We start from the raw sequence: 18,573 nt of genomic DNA on the forward strand, positions 1-18,573 counted from the left end.
ATAGTTACACCAGGCAGACCTCCAACAGGCAAGGAAAACAAAAACAAAAGATAAACCTTGCAAAAGTACAACGTCCCCAAGAGGAAACATAAACTGGCTGCCGCATAGGTAGGCATGCTGCACAATGCCTTGACTTCCCAACCAATAAGATATCATTCCATACCCAAGGTCAAACAAGGACCACGAAACTCCAACTGGCCCCAAGGGCAGGGTAAATGCCGAGCAGCAAAAACCCCTACGGAAACGGTTTCCCCGAATGCACTAGCGAAGAGAACCCTAGCACGCAAGGGTAGTACTCACAGGGCACGTAGGGAAGGTCGCCCTAAGCACATGCAGTACTGATACACTTCAGGTACACCTGGCCATCACACCATGAAAAGCAAAGGACACCACTAAGGCAAACACTGAGAAGAAATCAAAGCCATAAATGACGACTGCCCTGGATTGCATTAGCCGACGAACTGGAATGGCTAGGTCGCCAGCGCGAAGGGGAGGGGGGTCCAGGGCTACCCACCTTCCCCTCCTTGGAGGTTTGGGGGGGGGGGCGGCGCGGACGAGGGATGCAGTGAGGGAGTATGAATGTTTACTAGTTTGCTTGTTTCCTTGGGATTGGAGGGAGTTCTGCCTCTTTTTTATTTTCATTTGCAATTTTCTTATCATGTGGGGTCTGTTTTGTTATTGTGGGATTTTTTTAACTGTGACTCCATAAAATAAGGAACTAACTAGCCGCTAGGAAACTGTTGTTTTCTTCTTGGCGTAGTGTACTGTATCTACTGTGTTCCCTAAGTGGCTCAGTCTTCAGTGATTCAACAGAAATGGGGCTGATCTCATTAACCGGTTGAAAGTGGAAAAATCTCCACTTAGCACTTGGTAAAAAGTAATATGTATAAATGCAGCAGCACTGATAGGGTCACAAATTATTTTACCCTATCCTTTTAATGTGGCATCTTGCCACATATGAATTATTATAAATAATGACAAGATTATGTAATATGAATTTATCTATTACAAATCTATACTTTAATTTGTCTTTAAGCAATTACAATATATCAAATATTTGTCAAACACTGATTGACCTAGTTAATATGGTTTTAATTTAGTGGAAAGTAATTTACTTACAGAGGTGAGCTCATAAACTCATGGTGATAACCGCATCTGCAATATATTGGGGCTAGAGGCACAAAAAGACATTGGATCCAATCTTTAGTTAATACTCAACCAATCTTCCCTTATTTTGTTAAGATGCAGGTATGGAGCTCTGTCTTTTAGTACAAAGATTTTAGCGCTCTTGTAGGGCCAGAGTTTGTAGTGTTGTTGACTACTGTTGTTGGAATGGCGGTGTTGACTCCATCGTCATCTGGCTTCAGGCCTTGTTCACACTCCACTGACAATTTATATTAAGACACATTTAATTTATTAAAATAGTGTTTCTTAATGTTCATACACATTTATATACAGTTAACAACACCGACCAGGTCCTTGTGTAGTGGCCGATTTTTTTATAAAGAGGTGTGGGAAGGTGTGTGGTGTCAGTGTGTCCACACACTCTTCTCACTGTTTCTTGCAAGACATCCACTCAAAACAGTTAAGCAGCTTGAACTTCCTGGAATATCCTCATGGTGGAGGAGCAATGTCTACCACTCTGTGAGGGAGTAAGGTGTCACAATGCTGAGGCAACGATGTGATCACACACTCCTCTCACAGTGGCAAGACCCTTTTATCACTTAAATAGTCTCTTTTTATTATGCACTTTGTATATGCAGTTTACAACACCAATCAGGTCCACAGATGTTAAACGGCGGCAATTAAGCAGCTTGAACTTCGTGGAGTGTTTCTTCATGGCGGAGGAGTATTGTTTAGAGAGCAGGTTGCCCTGCTCTTTTTAATAATCCATCTGTAGTAACGTTAACCAAATGTTTTTGGTTAAACCATTATTTATTGAGTATATGCATTTATTTTGGGGTATTACCACGGTATGCTTGTAGCTGTTAGATGTAATTACATATTCTGATATGGATTCATTTATGGAGACTTTCCTGACGTGTAGATCACGAAATGGTCGTAATATGTTGACTTGACACTGTCTTGAGAGAGCGTGGCTTGTTCTATAAATAGCCATGTCGGACCGAGGTGCTTTCATAGACCATTACTAAGACATGTTATACTATAATATTGGTGGAAAATTCCCACAGTTATGCCTACTTTTCTGGGTGCCTAACCCCAGTCGATGGCAGATGAAAAAAAAAACACAAGGGGGTTTTCCAGAGCCATTGCTTCCTGTGCCTTTCTGAGGGGGGCCAGGTTCTGGCTCGTGGTCCCCGGTAGGCTGAACTCCTATGACTAATGCCCTGGTCTAATGAATTACATATTCCCCGATAGCTCCAGAGCTGAAGGGGGTATTGTCCGATAGCTCCCCTCAGAAAAATAGAGTTTAGGGTTTGAGGTGTGGTGAATGAAGAGGCTATTCGACGAAACCCCTTTGTCCAGTCCACCTATTTGGCAAGATCTTATCAAAGTGGGATAAGATCTACATAAGATAACCTCCACACTACAATCACGATGGTAGTGTGGAGCGGGGGGTGTTCCATCTCGTTGAAAATTAAATCCAAACGAAAAAACATTAATTGAGCTAACAGCTGTTAAAGTGTGTATACATTTTTTGGGACACTGTATATACAAGTGCAATTAATTTTTATTATACTACAATGTAATTTTATTATATTTCATTTCATTATATTTGTGTCTGAGGCTATAGCTCTTAGCATAAGGCCCCGTAACCCATCATATTCATTCACTTCCTAATGAATTCCTAATAAATTAAAAAATTGTCAACCTATGCCTTATTCAAAAGTAAACCAAAAAGTACCTTATTTCATCCTCATAGTTTCCTATCTTGTGCTTCAAACTCACACTGTATCTTGTACTACCCACTTCCCCCAATAATACTTAAGACATGCAACTTCACCAGTGTAATCATCTCCGTCAATTGATATTGTGACTATTATGTTGAACTAAAATTTTGCTACAATATACCTATTCATCTTACTATATCTGTTAGATTAAAGACGTGCCTGAAATGCTATGGATGTTAGTGGCTTTGCAAGAATGTAAGAACACCAATGTTATGTATTCTCATAAACCCAATATACCTTCTTGTCTTTACAGTATATAAGTAAATAAACAAATATAGATTAGTGGGGTCTGACATCAGTCCCTTAACTGGTAGTTTGATTACTCTCTTCTCCTTTTACCAGTCGGCCTGACAGATGTTATGTCCATCATTTACTCACTAAAAACCAAAGCTGGGAACATTAGTGAAATACTATCTGTGGTATACAAGAGTGCCGCCCATGCCCTTGCACCACCCATAGCTCTGCTATTCAACAAATCTCTAGTGTCATACTTTCCCTGATATCCTTAAAGAGGCACGAATAACGGCAGTTCATAAAGGAGGCGATACAGCCGGCATAAACAATTACAGACCAATGTCAAATCTACCCATATTATCAAAAATATTTGAAACAAATTATTTACAAACAGCTCTACTCCTACCTCGTAAAATTCAACATATTAAGTCCCTGTCAGTTTGGCTTCTGATGCCAAAAGAGTACCAATGATGCAATTATTAGTCTGCTTGATATAATCTACACAGTCCTTGGCAATAATAAGTTCCCAATTGGGCTCTTCATTGACCTAAGAAAGGGCTTTGATACTGTAAACCATAACTACCTCTTACTTAAACTTCCCTATTATGGAATCCAAGGCCTTGCCCTGAACTATATTCGATCATATCTTAGTGACAGACACCAATATGTAGCCATTAAAGATATAACCTTCCCCACTCTACCATTAACCGTAGGAGCGCCACAGGGCAGCATCTTTCCTCTCCTCTCTCCTATTTCGTATACCTCTCCAATTTCTTATATGTACATCAATGATCTGCATAATGTGTCTAACATTCTTAAACCAATTCTATTTGTTGACACTACTACGTTCATCTATTCAGATCCCAACCCATACACACTAAATAATGTTGTAAATAACGAATTAAAAAAAGTCCACTCATGGATGTTAACCAACAAACTCTTACTAAACATAAACAAATCTTACTTACTAGAACAAATCTAGTTCTTACTAAACATAAAAGAGGCCTACTACATTTTATTTGGAAGCAGATCATGAAATGAAGTTCAGCTTCAGATAAACAATGTTAACATCTACAATAAAATGATGAAAATTTCCACAGACTCAACTTTAGCACCCACATACAATACATAACTAAAAAAGTTACAAAATTGGTCGGTATATTTTCTAAAATCTGAAAATCAGTTCCAAACTCTGCTTTCCTCTAATTATACTACGCGCTAATCTATCCCTATCCTACATACGGTATTTGTGCATGGGGTTCAACCTCTGCAAACTAACTGAAGCCCATCATCACCCTAGCAAAAATCTGCTCTCAGAACAATAACAAACTCGGTTTTCAGACAACTCACAGCCCCTCTGTTTAAATCCCTAAACACAAGCTAAATATAAACTCACTCCACACATTCTCTTGTGCCATTTCATGTACAAAACCTAAATGCAAATCCTGATGTGAAACTCTTCCATGGCAGATGTAGAACCTATAATCAATACACCAGAAAAAATTTCTTTTTGATATTTCCAGAGTCGAACTAAATCTGTGTGAACACTCAATGCAAATAAAGGGACCTAATCTATGGAACACTCTAATGAATTAAAAAACTGTCCAACCTATACCTTATTCAAAAAACACTAAGCCAATTTCGTTTCCTGATGACACAACCTTCATTTTCTCCAGTTCTAATCCACTTACTCTGAATAATACAGTGAATACTGAACTTAATAAAGTCCATCTTTGCCTAACTGCTAACAAACTCACCCTTAACATTGACAAAACCTTCTATATTTAGTTTGGTAATGAATCATCAGATCAAATTAATCTAAGAATTAACAATGTCCAAATTAGTAACAAAGTAAATGGTAAATTCCTTGGTGTTCTCATCGATAAGAAGCTTCATTTCCTGGCCCACATTCAACATACAGCAAAATAAATTTCTTAAACTGTCAACATTCTTTCTAAGATCAGATATTATGTACATCGCCCTGCCCTTGTAATGCTCTATTTCAATCTCATCTATCCTTATCTTAATTATGGTATCTATGCTTGGGGGTTCTACTACCCAAAATCATCAACATCCTCTAATTACACATCACAATTCTGCTATTAGAACAATAACAAACTCTGGCCCCAAACAGAACTCGGCCCCCCCCCCTTCTTAATTCTTTGAATATGGTAGATATTAAGTCACTACACATCTTCTCAAGTGTATTCTATATATATATATATATATATATATATATATATATATATATATATATATATATATATATATATATATATATATATATATATATATATATATATAATGTTGAAATAGAACCTATAGCACCAAACTAGAAACAAATGCCTATTTGATATTCTAAGAGTGCGACTTAACCAATCTGGAGATGGTCTGCAAATCAAGAGACCCAGAATGGGGAATGAGCTTCCCAATCATGCCATACTGTACCTCTCTCAACCAGTTTAAGAGAAAAACTAAGTACTACCTAATAAACTCCATGTAATCTACCTTACCTCCTAAATGTCATCCAATGTCTTGCTATTTTCAAGCATTATTGATAATTGACCAATTTGTTTAACTGCTGATATCTGCCATGTATAAACTAGAGAAAATTATAATCTTCTGTTCATTTAGTTAAAATTCCATTTGCTCTTCTGGTGCATTTTCTGCTGTTCTTTCCATCATGTAATTACGATCATTCTATCTTTTTTTTATTTCCATTTATGCTTTTGATCTCAATTAGTATTAAGTTTTAGTCTAAGTTTTTCCCCTCCTGGTCCGAAATGCTATGTGTATTAGTGGCTTCAGGCATTGTATGAACTAGGTCTTTTTATTAATTCAACATTATGTTTGTAACTCATTTTCAATGTTTGAACATTTACCTGAATAAATATCTTATATTATCTTATCTTACAATGTACCAGCTGATAATCTTCAAATTTTACTATAACGTACCAATTAATTATCTTCAATTTTTCTTACAATGTACCTGTTAAAATTTTTCAAATTTTGCTACAGATTACCTACTAAAAATTACTGTATATGTTAACGACTTGCCCGAAACATTATGCGTGTTAGTGGTTTTACAAGAATTTAAAAACATCAATGCTATGTACTCTCATAAACCTAATGTACCTTCTTGTAATATACTGTATATAAATGAATAAATAAATAAATCAATAAATAAATTACAAATTTCTAAATAAATAAATAAATTACAAATTTCTAAATAAATAAATAAATTACAAACTTCTAAATACATAAATAAATTAAGAGCAATTTATGTAAATATGACTAATATATAAAATAAATTTTTCAGGTCTGTGTGAATGGACTGTTCCAAAGGGTGGTATTTTCTTGTGGTTGAAGGTAAGCTTCAATAATATGTGGTTACATCATGTAGAGACTGTTTAGAGATGTAGTTATGTAATCCTATGGATTAATTTGCAAATAGTGAATTTGGGTCTAAGAAGAACTCGAATAAAACAATATTCCTTCCTAGTTACAGAAATCCACGATCAAACAGCCATTGACATTTCTACCAAATTCAATAGTTTCTTCTCATTTGTTGACACAACTGTTGCAGATAAGATCCCCAGCATCCAAAATCGACGTAGATAACTATCTCAAAAGCCATCCAACCCTCTCACTTAAAACATTGCATTTTGTACACAATCCACCAATCCATTTTTTAAAATCTCACGTATTAGTAAAAATTAAAGCACCATAATATTATTGTATACTATACATTGGCCTTGATAGGTTAGATGAATTATTTGAACTATGATATTTCTGATTAGGGAAAACAGTCACTTTATATATGGAGTGGCAAAAAGAAGAGCGGGCTGCACAGGTAACTATTCTCGATTTCTATATATATCCTCAACAAATTCTATTATCCTCTCACCTAACACTGAAGTAAGAAACTTTAAAATATCAACCTTAATTTTAACCCCTGGGCAGCGCTTGTGATTATATCCTGCAACACCACCCGGCACAAGAAAAAAATTAAACATTGTTTTCTTATAAGAATTTTAGTGTTTCCTGATCACAGGAAAAATCATAAAACAATCGTAGGTGACATATATTGGCTGCATTAGGGCGAGGAAGTCCTGCAAAATTGAGGCCTCTTCCACCCCTGCTGTCAGGAGAGAGTTGCCACAAAGATGATATTACCGAATTATTTCAATGTCTCTGATTTATTTTTTCTCTTTTTTTTGCAGTTATATTATTCAAGAGTGTGTAGTGTGATATATTTATATAATAAAATGTGTGAATCATCGCTATACTCAAAAGAATAATGTGCATATTAGCGATTCAATTATGTTAACCTATATAAATAAAAATGTAAATGTTCGTTTCTTCAAAATCGCTAATCTCCGAAAGCTCTTTGATTGCTTTGAAATTTTCACTCGACATTCCATTTGCATCTGAGCGGATTTTTATACACATACTATATAGATGTCACGTCTTTGATGGGGAAAAAACATGCTTTTTTGAAAAACTGTGTTTTCATGTGTTTTTCATGAGAGGGAAATCTTCGAAACCTCTTTACTGATTGCTTTCAAATTTTGGCAGAACGTTGCATTCGAAAAGGTGTGTGTTTTAATATACCTAATATATACATGCCTCACCTGTGACAGGAAAAAAACATGTTTTTTATAAACAGCTGTTGGATGTAAGAGCAACACATGCTGTAATCTCTGAAAGTTCTTCACCGATTGCTTTGAAATTTTGACTCAAGTGCCATTCAAAAACGCTCATGTTTTTATATTCCTACTATATAGATGCCACATCTGTGACAGGTAAAAACATGCTTTTTCTGAAAATCAGCGCCATCTGTTGCACGTAAGAGCAACACACACTATACTAAATGTATTACGATTCCATTTCAATGTTTCCGATTGCATTGATAAATTTAATTTTCATAGATTTTGATTTATTTTAATTTTGATATAATTATTTTGTGTGACATTGCGCTGGAATTGAGCTGTGTTGTTTACCATACCGTTCATTTCATGAGTATAGTTTATTTTTTTAATTTTTCATTTGTTTTTTTTAACTGTTCTTCTTATTTTTCAGTGAGGGAAACATCAGATCATTTGATGTTCCCAATTTTCTGATGGGAACATAAGATCATTTGTGAATGCATCGGACGAGGGAGTGGGGAGGATGAGGGGACGGGAGTGGGCGATGATGGGGAGGACGATGGGATATGGGAGGGGGTAATGGAGGGAGAATGAAAGGATGGGGGAGAATTGGGGATGGTGGGAACGAGGGACGGGGGAATGGAGAATGGTGGGGAGGACAAGGGTACAGGGGAGTGGGGGATGGTGGTGAGGAAGAGGGGACAGTGAAGGGGGGAAGGGTAGGGAGGATGAGGGGACAGGGGAGTTGGGGATGACAAGGGGTAGGGGAAGGAAGGAATGGTGGGGTGGACGAGGAGAAGGGGGAGTGGGGAATGGATGTGAGGACGAGGGGACGGGAGTGATGGATGGTTGGGAGGATGAGGGGACGGGAGTGATGGATGGTTGTGAGGACGAGGGGACGGGGGAGTGGGGAATGGTTGTGAGGACGAGGGGACGGGAGTGATGGATGGTTGTGAGGACGAGGGGACGGGGGAGTGGGGAATGGCAGGGAGGATGAGGGGACGGGGGAGGGGGGAGTGGTGGGGAGTATTGGGGGACAGAGTAAGGTTGTTGTGGCTGGGTAGAGCTAGTAAACCAATAAACAAATAATTTTGCTGTTGTTGCACTATACACACACACACACGTTACATATATATAGGTATCTGTAAATTTTGTTCACCATAGTGAACCACTAAGCTGGCATGGTAAGTCCAAACAACAAGAGCGGGCTGCCACTCCCAGCCAGCAGACAGTACCTCCCCTTCCTCCTTCAACACCTTATTCACCAACATTCTTCTTCCCACACTGTTTGTGCTTTTATTACACTATATACACATGTTGTATATAAGTATCTACATGTTTTATTCACCATAACTGTCCAACTAAGCTGATATGATGTCCAAACAGCATAGTAGCCATCATACTCCCGCACTCCTTAGTCCCTACTCTCCATTATACTCCATACTCCCTTACTAGGAGTCCGGCCCTGGATGCCATGGAGTGAGGACGTCTTGTCGACCCTCCCTGGTTGTTGGGGTTGTTTGCCATTTTATTGCCAGGTGGACTGAGCGGCTCTGCCCTCCCAGTTTGTTGCTGGCTGGCTGCGTGTTGACGTGGCGGTTCTGACATGGGGGGGCCCTCTTCCCCCTGTTGTGCATGTGAACTTCGTGGACCTGGAGTTCACTAGTAAAGCTGGATATCCGGACATCGAGATGGTTATGTGTGACATGCTTCGTATCCCGGTGGAGGCTATCTACAGTGTTGAGCTTGTTACAGCTCACCGGGTTGTTCTCAAGTTCGTGAGGGAGGAGGAGTACCGAGACTTCCTCCGTCGGAACGAGGGGCGTACGTTGCTGTTGCCGGGTGATGCCGGCTCTGTGGCGATTTTGGATCGTAGTGGTGCCCTGACTTATATCAGTGTCCATGGGGCGCCCCTGGAGTTCCCTGAAGACCTTCCCCGGCGTTACTTTGGGAGGTATGGTACTGTTGTCAGCGTGCAGGTGAACACGCACTCCTCGGGGAGGTATGCTGGAAAGCGGTCGAACATTCGTACCCTGGGTATGCGCCTGCGGTCGGATATACCGTCTTCTGTCCAGCTGATGGGTTACTATGTCCAGGTGTATTATGCCCGGCAGCCCTGTACATGTTTCCGGTGTGGCGTGTTGGGGCATCAGGCTGCCGGGTGCTCTGAGGCCCCAGCTGCTACTGTCAACTTATTCCGGAAAGAGGATTTCCTGCTGCTCCCTCTGGAGGAGGACTCCGGGGATGAGGAGGTGGCCGTCCCATTAGCTGCTGCGGCTCCCTTTGCGTCACCCGACATGCCTCCGGTTGTTGCTGTCCCTCCTCCGGGTCTTGCTGTGCCGTTGGATAATCTCCCTGCTCCTGTCGCTGTCCCTGCTGCTCCCGTGGGCCTTCCTGGTCTTCACTGTGAGGCGTCGTCGTCTTCTCCCTCGTCTTCGACTGCTGCACCTGGCCCTGTGTCCACGCCTCGGGTCCCGGCTGTGCTGGGTGCTGGGGTGGCGGCGGAGCCTTCTGCTGTGTGTGGCCTGGTTCCCCCTGAGGTAGAGGCTACTGCCGTTCTGCGTCGGGCGTCGGTTCGTCTGGCTAGTGGTACCCATATTTCTGGGTCCGCTTCAGGCTCTGACGATGTTCGGCCAAAGCCGAAACGTTCCTGGTATATCTGATTTTGGAGAGTATACCAACTGTCTTAGAGACTTTCTTAGTTATGTGTTGAATGTGGGTGCTGAAGTTGAGTCTCTTGTCTAGGAATAGGCCAAGAAACTTGCCATCATCTTTATTACTGATGTTAATGTTGTCTATCTGTAGCTGAATTGCATTTGATGATTTGCTTCCAAATAAGATGTAGTAAGTCTTTTCGATGTTTAATGTTAGTTTGTTCGTTGACATCCATAAGTGGACTTTTTTTAATTCATTATTCACAACATTATTTAGTGTATGTGGGTTGAGGTTTGAATAGATAAGAGTAGTATCGTCAGCAAACAGTATAGGTTTGAGAATATTAGAGACATTAGGCAGATCGTTTATATATATAAGAAATAGAAGAGGTCCTAAGATGCTGCCCTGTGGCACTCCAACGGTAATTGGTAGAGTGGACGAAGTTGTATCATTGATGGTTACATATTGGTGTCTGTCACTAAGATAGGATCGGATGTAGTCAAGGGCAAGGCCTCGGATTCCATAATGCTGGAGTTTAAGTAAGAGGTAGTTGTGATTAACAGTATCAAAGGCTTTTCTTAGGTCAATGAAGAGTCCAATCGGAAACTCATTTTTGTCAAGGGCTGAGTAGATAACGTCAAGGAGACTAATGATTGCATCGTTGGTGCTCTTTTGGGACCGGAAGCCAAACTGGCAGGGGCTGAGTATGTCGAATTTTACGAGGTAGGAATAGAGCTGTTTGTAAATAATTTTTTCAAATATTTTTGATAGAATGGGTAGATTTGATATTGGTCTATAATTGTTTATGTCCGCCGGATTGCCTCCTTTATGGACTGGCGTTACTCTTGCTTTTTTGAGGATATCAGGGAAGGTGTGACACTCTATAGATTTGTTGAACAGTAGTGCTATGGGTGGGGCAAGGGCATGGGAGGCTCTCTTGTACACAATGGACGGAATTTCACTGGTGTTCCCTGCCTTGGTTTTTAGAGAGTGTATGATGGACACAACATCTGCCGGGCTGATTGGTGAAAGGAGAAGAGAGTTTGGATAGCTGCCTGAGAGATATGTGTTAATATGTGACTGAGTCTGTGGGATTTTACTGGCAAGATTAGCACCAACCGATGAAAAGAAACTATTAAATTCATTTGCCATTTCTAAATCAGTTGACGGTATATCCCCATCCTTGTAGAGTTTTATTTGGTTATGTGAGTGTTGCTTAGTTCCTAGGATACTAGAGATAGTTTTCCAAGTGTTTTTCATGTTGCCTTTTGCTTCATTGAATCTATTCACATAATATGCAAGTTTTGCCTTTCTTATGATACTGGTAAGCATTGATGAGTACCTTTTAGCTACTTCCTTTGAAACTAGGCCAATCCTAACTTTCTTTTCATATTCATGTTTCTTGTTGATTGAGTTGAGACTGCCACTTGTGAGCCATGGATTGTTTAATCTTTTGTCAGTTACTTGCTTTGTAAGAAGGGGACAATGAAGGTTGTAGAGGCTTAGAGTTTTGGAGAGGAAGAGGTTAGCTAATGAATTTATATCATGGGTATTATTGAATTCAGAATCCCAGTTAATATTGTGAAGTGCCTCTGTAAGATTGTCTAAAGCTGATTCACTGTGTAGCCTAAATGAAAGTTTCTTGCTTTTTGGTGGTGTTATGTCCATGTTCGCTATGAGAAAGGTAGGATAGTGGTCAGTTGTTCTGTCGTAGATTATACCAGATACAAGGGGAGCTGTTATGTTTGTCCATATGTGGTCCAAGGTAGTGGCTGATGTTTGAGTGACTCGGGTAGGTTTGGTGATAGTGGGGATTAGCATACAGGAGTTCATGCTGTTAAGGAAATAGTCAACTTGAGAGCAATTTTGTTGACCCAGGTCAATATTAAAGTCTCCTCCCAGAATGATGTGGTTTTTGTTGAGATTGTTGTTTATAATAAGATTCCTTAGGTTGTCTGAGAAAGAAGCTATGTTAGTATTAGGAAATCTATAGATGGCTCCAATAGTCAAAGAGGATTTAAGGGATTTAATTGTAAACTGAGCAAAAGTATATTCACAGTAGTCATCTCTGTCACTAATAACACTGTTGCAGATAAATGTATCTCGGTAATATATAGCTGTGCCACCACCTTTTTTATTAGGCCTACAGTTATGAATGGCTTTATAACCAGCTAAGTTGTAGAGCTGGGTATAGTCTTTATTTAGCCAAGTTTCTGTTAAAAAATTTGAACGATAGGTTAGTACCTAGTGCTGTGAGTAGTGCATTTAAATCGTCAAAATGTTTACCAAGTGATCTAACATTTTGGTTATAAACTGATAGATAGGTGCTATTTTGGAGTTTGTTTTTAGCCTGGTGTGCTGTGAAATACTTGCAATAATGATGATCAATGTGCTGGTTGGTATTGATATGAGACAGAAGATTTTGATCAGGATCAATATCAGTGTGCATAGAGATGCAGAGGGATCACGATACAAGATACACGATAAAGCAAAACACAAGAATAAGAGCAGATACAATAAAATAGTAACAATTTAGAAGTAAAATAAAGATCCAATAGATAGCCAGGGAGGACACAGAAGTTACATAAAATAAAACACAAAAAATCAGTAGAGACTGACAATATAAATGTAAAATAAAAAATAATAAGAAAAATAATAATCATAAAAAAAAATGATCTTGAAGATAATTAGCTTAGTAATGGTTAATTAACAGGGTAATAAAAAGCCCTAGGTTTAGTGACAAGGGGATTAACTAAGAACAAATAATTAAGAGTATAAAACAGGCAAAGATGACAAACAAAAAATAAAGTAAAAATTAAAATAAAAATAAAAATAAACACCTTTGGAAAGGAAAGGCAGAGCTTAAGTACACTTTGGTTGTATGTGAGACTACAAATTATGTTCTGGTTATTCAGCTGATATCCCACAGTCATCCAGGAAAGAAGTGAGGTGTGCTTCAGTGGTTATGACATAAGTTTTTCCAGAGTCAGTCTTCCTAGCTATTATTTTACCATCGCGCACAAAACAATGTTTAATAGCAGTGGATCTATTGCGAATTCCACGTAGTTTAAATAAGAGATTTTGTCTGAATCTGGTAAGACATTCGTTCACATAAACCTTGGATTTCATAGCGACTGCAGCAGTGATAAGGTCTGACTTGCGGGAGCAGCTATCTAACTTCACGCGTATCCTTCTGTTGTTTGCACCAGATGATTTGGTACCCACTCTATAAGCTGACTTAATGTCTCTTGCTTCGATTGAATAATTCAACTTAGCACCCAATTCCTGGATCACGATGGCAGTACAGTCTTCTCTGTCAGTTGAATGAATGTTTATGGTTCGTACCTATGTTGTGTTCTGTTCCTCCTTTACCTTCTTAGGCTCGTGGGGTGGGCGACCAAGCCCCCGAGTCGGTCCCGTGTTGGGAGACCGGGCTCTGTAGCCTCCGCTGCATTGGGCCCCGACCTTGCTCCTCCTTTGGCCTCTCTGACTCCTTCCCCTGGCTCCCCTCCCTCCTCTGTGGTTGGATCGAGCCCCAAGCCCCCTGTGGTGACTACCTCATCCCCTGGCACGGCTCCATCTGTAGTTGTAACTACTGCGCCTTTTAACCCCTCTCTCTCTGGGGATTCTCAACCCCGTCCTCGACACGGCCGCACTCGCTCGATTCCTTCCCGTTCTGATGCCTATCAAGCCTTGTTTGGTCCCGCTTCGTTGGCCAAATACTTTGATTTCCTCCCTCTTGATTCTGCGCCTCCTGACGATTTCTCCCTCCATCGCCATCTTGTTGATTCCGTGGATGCCTCTGTTACCTTCAACCCCACTCGTCTCGGTACACATGTCGTTGCTGCTCCTTCTCAGGATGCAGCTTCCTGCTTGGCTACCTTATCCTGCCTTGGCGAGACCCCTGTTTGGGTCTCAAAGAACGCTCAGTTGAATGCCAGTGTTGGCACTATTCTCCTCCCGCCCCATGTTGCGACCGGTGTTCGGAATCTGCAGGACTGCCACGATGATATTTGGCATTTCCTCGATGCCCAGGGCCATTCTGTCCTCCGGGTTGACACGTTTACTCGTCCCCCTCGTGGTCGTCGCCGTCAACCCCTTCGGGTTGTGAACATTACCTTTGATGGTAGGACCCTTCCACCCTCTGTCATTCTTGCTGGTGCCAGGTGCTCTGTCCAGGAGTAATTCCTTCTCCTCGGCTCTGTAACAAGTGCTGGAGGTTTGGGCATGGTGCCCTCCACTGCTCTGGGACTGTCTCTCTCTGTCCTTTGTGTGGGGGGGGGGGAAGGTCACTCTAAGTCGGAGTGTACTTCTCCGCAGGTTCGCTGACTCAACTGCGGTGAGGCCCATCCTACCATACTACCTATGCGTGTATCCATTACAAGCGTTTATCTTTTACTGATGTGAGGCGCCAGGTTCGCCGGCTCCAGCCTTATGCTAACGTCTCTTATGCTCGCATGTTGCGCTCTTCCTCTCCTCGTCCTTCCCACCTTCCTCAGACTCACAACCGTTTCCGGGCCTTGGACCCTGATACGCCCACTGTCCCCTCCTCTGTTTCTTTGAGTTCTGTCCCGAAGGGTCCCCCTACTGGTCCTCTGTCTGGGGTTCCCCTTCTTTCTACCCGGTCTGTCATGTCTCCTGTGTCTTCTTCCTCATCTCCCTCCGATCCTCCTTCCCATCCTTCTCCTCCATGTATTGACTCTCCCCGCCGCCTGTCGGTGCGGGCTGATGTTCATCGCTCTCCTAACGGCCGTCGTGTGTGCTCTCGTTCAGCTTCTCCTGTTGAGAAGCTGGAATCCGTTGCACGGTAAGTAGTTGCTGGGACACCGGTCTCTTTAAGTCAGAAGCGTAAGCCTGACTCCTCTCCTTCCTCCTTCCCGGTGGGTAAGAAGGCTTCACTCTCTTCCTCGGCCCCTACTACTGACTCTATTGCTCCTTCCCCTCCCGTTTCGGTGGTTGCGCCCCTGTTCCTGCTATGGAGGTTTCTTTGGCCCCCGCTTCCCTCTTGGTTGCTGCCTTTGCTGAGGTGCACTCCCCTCTTTCTACTCCCCCTATTCCTGCTGTGTCCTTGACTGCTCCTCTTTGTTGTCTCCTCCTCTTCTTCCTCCTCCTCCGGACCCCGCCCGCCCACCTCTGGTCTGTTCTCCCGCTTCCTTCCCTTCGTTTTTGCTCAGTTTATCCATGCCCCCTAACCCTGACTTTGCTGACCCTGATCCCAACCCTGATCTTCTTCTTTAACGGGCTCTGTTGCTCTTTCGCCTTTGTTTCTTCCTTGTTCTCTGTTGTTATCTTTTCTCTGCTCGTCGATGTCTATTCTTCAATGGAACGTTCCAGGTTTTTACGCCAATTTCCTCGAACTCCAACTTCTGATTTCGGGGTTTTTGCCCGTTTGTGTCTGTCTCCAGGAGCTGATGCTTGGTGCTCGTCCTGGTCGCTTTCGTGGCTATTCCTTTCTCCCCCCCCCCCCCCTCAGCTGTTGCTGGGGCTCCTAACTCTTCTGCTCTCTTGATTCGCTTTGATGTTCTCTTTGTCCCCCTTACTTTTTCCTTTGCCTCTCCATTGTTCTGCTGCTCGTATCTTTGTGGGGAAATGATACACTGTTTGCACTGTTTGTTCCATTTATCTCCCCCTGAGTGTCCCGCTTTCTCTTCCTGATCTGAAACACATACTGGACTCCTTGCCGGAGCCTGTGCTCCTGCTGGGAGATTTCAGTTGTCGTCATTCCCTTTGGGGTGATGTTCTGACGAACACCCGGGGTTGCCTTCTGGAGCCATTTATCCTCTCTTCTTCCCTGTCTCTTCTGAATTCTGGTGAGCCCACGCATTTAGACACTCGGACTCGCACCCTTTCCTGTCTTGATCTTTCTCTTTGCTCTTCTTCTCTTTACTTAGATTTCACGTGGCAGGTTCTTGATGACCTCCATGGCAGTGACCATTTCCCTATCCTTGTTACTTTTTTTTCTTTTCGCTCTCCCCTCTCCTTCTCTAGGTGGCAGTTTGCGAAAGCGAACTGGGACCTCTTTTCCCTCAGCGCTGCTCTCTCTGACCTCTCCCTCGCTCTCTTCTCCTTTTTCATGACATTGTCTTTGACGCTGCCCTCCTCTCAATTCCTCGCTCTTCCTCTCGGGGTCCACGGAAGTGCGTTCCCTGGTGGAATGCAGACTGTGCTCGGGATGTCCGCTGTAAGCATGCAGCCTGGAAGAGACACCGCCGTCGGCAGACGGCCGATTCTTTTCTTTTCTTTCGGAAGGCGTGTGCGGTGGCCCGTAGTGCCATCCGTATGGCTAAACGTGAATGTTGGGCATCTTATGTCTCCACCATTACGTCCAAAACTTCTCTGCCACAGATCTGAAAGCGTATCCGCAAGATAGCGGGTAAGTTCGTTCCCGATGTTTCACCGGTCCTTCACTTCCGTGGTACTCTTGTGGCGGACCCGTTGCAGGTCGCTACCGAACTGGGTTCCCACTTTTCTTCTGTTAGCTCTGGTCTTCATCTTCCCCAATCTTTCCTTCTTCGTAAACCTGTCCTTGAGTCTCGTCCTTTGGATTTCTGCACTTGCCTTCGACTTCCCTATAACGATCCCTTCTCTCTCTCTCTCTGAACTTCGTTCTGCCCTGGCCCTCTGCGGTTCTACGGCGGCGGGCTCCGATGGTATTCAATTTGAGGTGCTTCGCCATCTCCCTCCGTGCACGTCTCAGTATTTACTGAGTCTGTATAATCGGATCTGGGAGTCGTCGTCAGTCCCTGAGGACTGGCTCGATGCCGTTGTCCTCTCTGTTCGCAAACCAGGGTCTCTAGGAACATCCCCTAAGGACTTTCGCCCTATTGCCTACACAGGTTGTGTCTGCAAACTCTTTGAACGTATGGTTAACGTTCTTCTGATGTGGTTCCTGGGTCACCATCACCTCCTCTCCCCTTCTCAATTTGGTTTCCACAAGTGCCGCAGAACGACAGATGTCCTGGTGAACTTGGAGGTCTATATTCGTACTGTTTTTACTGTGAAGACCTCAATTGTTGCCGTCCTTTTTGACCTGGAAAAGGCTTACGACACCATTTGGCGATATCATATTCTATCCCAGCTTCATTCTTTTGGCCTTCGTGGTCATCTCCCTCTCTTTCTCCGCAGCTTCCCCTCTCGTTGTTCCTTTCGGGTGCGCCTTGGTACCGTTCTCTCTGCCTCTTTTCAGCAATACGAAGGTGTGCCCCAGGGTAGTGTTCTGAGCACTACTCTTTTTCTGGTTGCCCTCAATGGTCTCCTTTCCTCTCTTCCTTCAGGCGTCTTTTCCGCTCTCTATGTCGATGATCTTACCCTTTGCTGTCAGGGTGATGATTCGCCTCTCCTTCAACGCCGGCTTCAACTTGCGATTGATGCCGTGTTGTCTTGGGCCACCGATCATGGCTTCAAGTTCTCTACTACTACAACTTGTGCTATGACTTTTACTCAGAAACGGGTTGTTCTTCGTCCCTCTTTGTCAAATTATGGTCATCCCTTTGAGTAAAAAGATTCCGTGAAGCTTTTGGGGTTATTCCTTGACACTCGTTTATCTTGGTCTTCCCATATCTCTTACCTCCGTGTTGAGTGCTCTAAGGCCATTACCCTCCTTCAGGTATTGTCCCATACGTCTTGGGGAGCGGATAGGCGCACTCTCCTTGCTTTACATTCCTCTCTCGTCCTGTCTAAGCTCGATTATGGTTGCCCTGCTTACTCGTCTGCTTCTCCTTCTACTCTTCGCCGTCTTGATGCTTTGCACCATACTGGGTTACGCCTCAGTTCTGGTGCCTTTCGTTCGACTCCCGTCCTTAGCTTGTATGTTGACACTGGCTTCCTGTCTCTCCCGGACCGCCGTGATCGCTACTGTCTTCGCTATTTTGCGCGGTCCTCACAACATCCTTCCTCTCGCCTCTGTCGTGCTTTAACTTTTACCCCTCCTGCGGTTTCTGTTCCTCTTCACCACCTCCCTCTTTCTGTCTGGTTATCTCGCTTACAGGATTCTCTTTGCGTTTGTATTTCTAATGTTTCTCCTCGTGTTGTTCCTTCTTTGCCCCCGTTGAGAGTCCCCCTTCCGCAGTTTTGTACTTCCTTGACCCGCATCACTAAAGCTTTTACCCCTCCTACGGTTCTTA

The 18,573-nt window shown here is 42.7% G+C and overlaps 1 protein-coding gene across 3 annotated transcripts in view; it reads left to right on the top strand.

Annotated features, from left to right (window-relative positions):
- LOC123757609 (kynurenine/alpha-aminoadipate aminotransferase, mitochondrial) overlaps positions 1-18,573 on the top strand; it is a 221,862-nt gene that overhangs the window by 173,944 nt on the left and 29,345 nt on the right. For all 3 annotated transcript variants that reach the window (XM_069326948.1, XM_045741417.2, XM_045741418.2), the window contains one exon: positions 6,466-6,515. In XM_069326948.1, the coding sequence (XP_069183049.1) occupies positions 6,466-6,515 (50 nt within the window). The remainder of the gene's footprint in view (positions 1-6,465; positions 6,516-18,573) is intronic.

The sequence above is a fragment of the Procambarus clarkii genome, chromosome 19 (genome assembly GCF_040958095.1).
Source record: "Procambarus clarkii isolate CNS0578487 chromosome 19, FALCON_Pclarkii_2.0, whole genome shotgun sequence".
In the NCBI taxonomy this organism is placed as follows: domain Eukaryota; kingdom Metazoa; phylum Arthropoda; class Malacostraca; order Decapoda; family Cambaridae; genus Procambarus; species Procambarus clarkii.